The sequence below is a fragment of the Cariama cristata genome, unplaced genomic scaffold (assembly GCF_000690535.1).
Source record: "Cariama cristata isolate BGI_N322 unplaced genomic scaffold, ASM69053v1 scaffold12971, whole genome shotgun sequence".
Taxonomy (NCBI): domain Eukaryota; kingdom Metazoa; phylum Chordata; class Aves; order Cariamiformes; family Cariamidae; genus Cariama; species Cariama cristata.
The window spans coordinates 1-7,113 of NW_009599877.1; the positions used below are offsets into that span (position 1 = coordinate 1).

Genomic DNA, 7,113 nt, shown 5'->3' on the forward strand with positions numbered 1-7,113 from the left:
CGAGCGCGCCGTGAGGCTGGGGCGCCGTCCGTGCCCCCGCTGAGCCCTCTCCCGCGGGTTTCCACGCCGTTCCTAAGGGACGGAGGAGGTGCTGGGGTGGCGGTAAAACGTCTGCGCACCCTCCCCCGGTTCCTTTGACATGCGGTTCGAAGTTACCTGTGACCTTTGTTGTGGTGCGGTAGCTGCGTGGCTGTGAGGAGCTGCCTCCAGCCGGTACGAAACTCTCCTTGTGAAGTGATGATGTGTCACTGGCGGTCGGAATGAAGGTGCGGCGTGCCCGAGACGAGCTGCCGGTGGTTCTGTATGGCTGGACGTACTGTTGAAATTCGTAATCTAAAAGCTTGAAGCGGAAATTGTGCTTTGGCAAATACGACTTTACCGAACGTAGTTTATGCAGTTTACATATCCTCTGCAGCCTGGGTTCAAGATTTGATTGTACTCAAAAAGGCATCTAGTCTTCCTAAGGCCCCCCAGGCCTTGTAAAATGTATTGATATTTACTGTACGTGAGGTTCTGCCTTAGTATAGTTTCTCTGCAGTAACTTCTGTGGTTTTATTTTTTGACAGACTTTAATTTTGTTTATATTGGTTAAATCATGAGTGTTAATTATTAACTCTTACTTGACAGTATGCTGCAAGTGACGTGAAGGAAACTGTCTATAGATGAGCTTTTTCCCTGCTTTTTTTAAGCAGATAATCACAAAAAAAAAATGTTATTTAATACAAGAGAATGAATCTCTCCCATAATGCATGCCTGTTAAATTATAAAACAGAAAATTAGAACATCTGTTTTTAAAAAGCAGAACAAAAATCTGTGATTTGTGAAAAGTCATGTGGGATACAGCAGAAAACTAAACCTAAACGTAGGGTTTTTTAAAAATTAATTTAATTAAGTTGTATGTTGCGGTCCCAAATGGAAGGTGATTAAGTCTTCTGTAAAGCAGTGGTAGTCAAATTGTTGAAAGTAAAGATGTGGGGGTTTGGGGTTTCTTTTTCCCCTCTGAAGTGCTTGAGTACTCTACTAAAAAGTTATTTTGAAAACTGTTCTCTAGTTGAGGAGACCAGAAAATTTTGTGAGTTTGGAAGATTTGTTGATTGGCCAGTTAAGCACTTGCAATACCTTCTGCTGCATATGTTCAGCATTGGTTTCTTTCCTTTCTAGATGCCATACCAAGTGCAGACCAGATTCGTATAACAACGTCTTTGAAAAGCCAAAGAGGGTCAGTGTGGACAAAAAACAAGTCAATATTTGAATATTGGGAAGTCGAAGTGACCTTTCGAGTTACAGGAAGAGGCCGCATTGGAGCTGATGGATTGGTATGAAGAATTTGATCTAACTGGAAAAAAACAGACATCCTTTAAAAAGTGAATCTTGACTTACGACTCTTACTTGCTTTCTGTAATAGGCAATCTGGTTTACAGAAGAGCAAGGCTTGGAAGGTCCTGTTTTTGGGGCAGCTGATAAATGGAATGGTGTTGGAATTTTCTTTGACTCCTTTGACAATGATGGAAAGGTTAGTCAGAAGCAAACTCTTCTAGCAAAGATTATAAATTAATTTTCTGCCTGTTTTGTACATACAACTTTGTGGAAATAAATAGGATGTTATTTCACTACTCTCTCCCCTTCACTTTGAAGGGATAAATTAAAATAGTCAAGTTTTCCTTATAGAATTTTTACTAGACTTTCTCACACTTTTTTTTTTTTTGGAAGTTGAAGCGTAACACATAATGAATCTCCATTGGTTAGGTTTGGAGGGAAAATACAATGTGCATGTGTACAAGGTGAAATTTGGAATGTCCATGCACAATTTGAAATGTTGATATATCTGAAGATGTGTGCTTTGGAAGAGGCATATGGTACCAAAATATGACACTGTGGAAGCACAGATTTCTACATCTGTCTTCAGAGATGCTCTTTTTCTTGGGAGAAATCTGCCTTGAGTAGTTCGGCAGCAAAAATTCTGTAGCAGATGGGGGTGACAGCTGCTGTTTTGAATTTCCAGTTTTCCAGTTCAGAAAGATCCTGGGAAACTTTAACAATACATGGTAGGTCTGCTTTGCTTTTTTTGCTTTTCCTGCACCACTTTGGCTTGCTTTTAGATGTTTTAGATATATTTTTGTAGGTGTACAAGCTTTTTTCCTACAAATGGCTTTTGATATACAGCAAACTTCATCATATATAAAAGTTGAGAGACTGAAGGTGACATTTATGTTTCTGATCTTCAAAGACAAGACGTATTGTTCAACTTACGAAGAATTTTTTTCCTCTTTTTTTTTCCTTTTTTTTTCTGACTTCTGGCATGAATATGGACTCTGATGTAGTTTAGCTGACTGAAGATGCCATCCACCAAAAATTGCGTGTGGGCAGCACTGTTTGTCAGAACATTGGTAGCACTGGGACTCTGATGGTGACAAGTTTAGTCAGTGTAGTGTGAAACCCTTTTTTAGAAAGTGATGATGTGTCACTTCTAGTCAAAACAAAAGTCTGTGTCCTGCCTGTATTGGTCTGACGTGTCTTAAACACTGGAGTTTGTAAGACTTTTTTTTAATGAAAACCTATTACTTTCTTCAGTTCCAGTATGGAGAAAATCATCTTACTGCTTTTTCAGTGTGTTCACTGGAAGATGTTTGGTGCTGTAACTGGTCCTCAGCCTAATATGTTAGCATCTAGAAGTAGACTTCATCTAGTACTGCCAACTCAAAGCACCCTGCATATGATGCTGATTTAAAAACTGCAAAGCCTTTTTTCTCCTCCTTCTAAGGCTGTAGGTTATACTAGAGTTTAATTTTTATTTCTCTGTAAAAGTAGTGACAAGAGCTTTTTAAAAAGAGAAATACAGTTTCATAGCTCTGAACACCTGGAATAGTAAGAACCACACTAAATGTCACAAGAGTTTTCAGCACATCTTTTTTGTGACTTTTGGAGGCAAAAAAAAAAAGACAAGGTATTCCCCACTTTGGATTCTCTGCTGTTTTTCAAGTTCTTGTATTTGCTTGCATCCAGACACGATCCCCAGCAGAAATTGGACCGCCCATCAACGATGAACATTGAATACTTTTGTTAGTAGTTGTCTACTATGCTCTAAGGTAGATTAGACTTGGGTTGCATTCATGAATGCTTTGGAATGGAACTGTTTGTACATGCTTGGTGCAGAATATATGCAAGTGTGCTCTGAACTAATTCAATATCACTGTTGTTAAACTGAAATAAACAGAAAGAAGATGACATCAAAGTACTACAGTGGTACTGCGCAGATGATACTGATGTTAGCAGTTAGCAGTTACGCTAACAAAAATCCATTGCTGAGAAGTGGAAACACTGTTGTATTTCTGTATACCGATATACTGTTCTGTTGTTGTCACGATCTATGTGATGAAGGAAAAGAAACAGGTAGTTTGGTTGTAGGGTTTTTTTTAAGACAAAGGACCACACTACCCCACCACTGTGAATTGAGAAGGAAGTTATTTCTTGAATTCTTGAAGTCTGAGTCTTGTTTTCTTTTCTGAAGAGCTGGCAATCTGTCTAGTGAGACAGTATATTGCTTTATGTTGTGGTTTAACCCTGGCAGGCAGCTAAGCACCGCACAGCTGCTTGCTTATTCCCCCTGACGGGATAGGGGAGAAAACTGAAAGGGTAAAAGTGAGAAAACTTCTGGATTGAGATAAACACAGTTTAATAGGTAAATCAAAAGCTGCGTGCTCAAGCAGAGCAAAACTTAATTCACTTAATTCGTGGGCAGGCACGTGTTGAGCCATCTCCAGGGGAGCAGCGCTCCATCACGTGTAACAGTTACTTGGGAAGACAAATGCCATAACTTGGAATGTCCCCCCCCTTCCTCCTTCTTCCCCCAGCTTTTATTGCTGAGCATGATGTCATATGGGTTGGGATATCCCTTGGTCGGTGGGATCAGCTGTGTCCCCTCCCAACCCTTTGTGCCCCCCTAGCCTGCTCACTGGTGGGGTAGGGTGAGGAGCAGAGAAGGCCTTGACTATGTGTAAGCAATAACTAAAGCATCCCTGCGATATCAACACTGTTTTCATCATAAATCCAAAATGGCTCCATACAATCTACTATGAAGAAATCTAACTCTATCCCAGCCAAAAGCAGTACACTTAAAGAGATGATGAAATGTTGAAGGGAGATTAACCCTGAAATCTTGTGCTCTTGTGAAAACTGGAGTTTACTTCATGAACTCCTGGAGGCAACCGGAATAGCTCTGTAAATTGTTCTGCTATTATCTTTTTAACTTGTTCTCATCTAGCAATTTAAATAACTGGGGATGTGTTCAACAGACTTTGTTTAGTCTCTGACTAAACTCAGACTAGCTCCTGAGGTTTTTCTAATGACTGTGATAAGGTCAGTAGGATGTCAACATAGTGTCTGTTTGGTTGTCTTTCCCAGTGTTATGTAGCCAAAGATGGATGTATTAAGTCATCTGTTACTTTCAAGATCTGTATCTTCACTACATATGAATGTCTCCTATCTGTGTCTTTTACATTTCTGTATTTGTAAAATTATGCTAATTGGTAGTATATCCAGAAACTTAATTTGTGTGGGTTTTTTCACCCCTAACTATGCAAAGAATGTAGCAGTCTCTTGCAAAGCATGCAGCGTGACACAGTGCTACTCAGTCATTTTGCTTATGTAATCCTGAAGTACAGAAAGAATAAAACCATCTGTGGTGTATCTGTAGTGTAATGACTTTAGGTGCTTTATCGCAGAAAGGCTATCGGTAATATTTCTTATGTTTCACTTTGAATTAGACAGTTACATTTCTTTGCTATTTCTTTTTCTAGAAAAACAATCCTGGAGTGATTGTTGTAGGCAACAATGGAAAACTTCTGTATGACCATCAGAAGTAAGTTGTTTTTTCAGTGTTAACGACGAATGTTTGCTTTTAAATGATGAAGTCTTGTGTGAACTCTTTGAGGAACATTATAAAGGTTTCTTTCCTATGAAACTTTGTTGTTTCCTTTACATTTGAGTTTTTCTGTTTGTTAAAACACTTTTGGCAGTAGCAGCACAGAAATTGGCAACTGATGGATATTTAAATACCATATGTCCTTTAGGATGGGTGAACTCAGATAAATGGAGGTACGGCCTTTTTACCTCTTCATTACTTATGGGTATCTTCCACACACAGGTAATAACTGACAAAAGTGACTAACTGAAAGCTAATTGCCTGTTACTAAAATTAACGGTTTCATTTTGATTTCTGATTGTTTGTTGTCAACAGCATAATTGACATCTTTTTGGATTCTCTGAGAAGAGAGGTATCTAGCTTAGTTGGTGCAGTCCAGACTATAGCTTATTTCCATCTCAGTTCACAGGTGCGGGAGTATATCTTCGAGGCACACAGACTTCCCCAGTGCTACATTCTGTCTATATTGTGTCCTGTGTAAAGCATCTAGTACTGTTGATCCCAAACCTCAGGAAAGCTCAGTGCAGTTATGAGACAGCTTTTGAAAAACTTGCATATTGAAAAACTTATCATGATGTTGCTTAGTGATACATTGATGCTTTTTTGTCTTAGCTGATAAATCATAAGATATATTTTTATGCAAGTTGTCTTCTTGCATAGTGATGGTTCCACGCAAGCATTGGCATCCTGTCAGAGGGACTTTCGTAACAAACCCTATCCTGTTCGAGTCAAGATAACATACTACCAAAAATCATTGACTGTAAGTACTCTGAAATAGCATAATTATTCATATTTCTCAGGTTTTTAAGTGTGAGATTGTTGCAACTATATGAAAACACAAAGACCCCGTATGTTAATTCCAATATTCTTGAAAATGTTGAGCTTGGTAGCAGAAGTTGGAAGGAGATGTGGTATGTCCAAATGCTGGACACATTCTTTTAGCTGTATTAGTGCATCTGTACTTTCCTGAGCTGACTCAGCAGGTACTGCTGATTTTTTTCTGATGTTACTTAGCAGTCAGTGGTGTGAATGTACTCATATGTGCTCAGACCTTTCTGTTGCTGTTGACTTGCCTGTAGAGGTGTCCCAAAGCCAGCATCTCTTCCTCAGCTTCCAAGTGGTTGAGCAGTTGCTTAACTTGAATGGTATTTCTCAAGCTGACCTGAATGCTGCAGAGGGTTTTGTAGCTGATTGTAAGAGGTTCTTGAAATGTGACTAAAAAACTGTATTTGATAGCAGATTTAAATTTGCTACTTGAGGCTTCCCACCTCCAAGAAATAGGAGGGCTTTGAAGACTGAAGATGATAGAAAACCACTGATGTAAGGGAGTCTTTAAGACTTTTAAAATCCTATTTAGATGATTGTGAATTCCTTCTAGATAAGGAGAGAAAAATACTAATGTGGCACTGGGTTGCGACAGCTATGAAGTTTGTGTTTCTTGGCTTGTGATTTCTTCTGAAAAGGTGCTATTCATAGGCATTAGCCACAAAACACACAGCTGTCATTTTGTAGTAAAAGTTTCTCTAAAAGTAAACATGAATGCATGTAAAAGAGGGTGGACCTTGTACTGTGTTGTAATGGTAAAAGCTATCTGTTACTCTTGAATGAAAATTAAATTTCAGACTCCAAGGCTGCTCTCTCTTTGAATGTGCCTGGTCCCTGATGCCTTATCTAGGAACTCCTCTGGCCCAAATGTTTTGCTAACCTTATCAGTTCTGTAAATGCATCTGTGGAAGAAGAGAGAATCTCTCTAAGCTTAGAATCAACCTAAGAACAGAAGGGATGACTCTTCTAGATCAGGCCAAAAATTTGTGTTGCCCAGAACATTATTGGGATGTATACTTTTGATAGACTGGCCTTTAATGATCCCTGAGTCAAAGATTTCTTGAACCAGAGTTGGTATTATTATGCCATGATCAGTTTTAGACTGAAATAGAATAGAATAATTCTATTTGGAAGAGACCTACAATGATCCCCTGGCCCAACTGCCTGACCCCTCCAGGGCTGACCAACAGTGAAAGCTTGTTCTTAAGGGCAGTGTCCGAACGGCTCTTAAACACTGACAGGCTTGGGGCATCAACCCCCTCTCTGGGAAGCCTGTTCCAGGGTCTGAGCACCCTCTCGGTAAGGAAAGGCTTCCCAACGTCCAGCCTGAACCTCCCCTGACAGAGGCAGCGTTGTCCCCATCCCCC

The 7,113-nt window shown here is 39.7% G+C and overlaps 1 protein-coding gene across 1 annotated transcript in view; it reads left to right on the plus strand.

The window, feature by feature from the left end:
* Positions 1 to 1,161: 1,161 nt before the first annotated feature.
* The window catches only part of LMAN1 (lectin, mannose-binding, 1), a gene marked incomplete at its 5' end in the record, with an annotated part of 12,110 nt that continues 6,158 nt past the window's right edge, over positions 1,162 to 7,113 (plus strand). Inside the window, 4 exons of the mRNA XM_009709835.1 lie at positions 1,162 to 1,316; positions 1,406 to 1,513; positions 4,797 to 4,858; positions 5,582 to 5,681. Coding sequence (XP_009708137.1) covers positions 1,162 to 1,316; positions 1,406 to 1,513; positions 4,797 to 4,858; positions 5,582 to 5,681 — 425 coding nt within the window. The remainder of the gene's footprint in view (positions 1,317 to 1,405; positions 1,514 to 4,796; positions 4,859 to 5,581; positions 5,682 to 7,113) is intronic.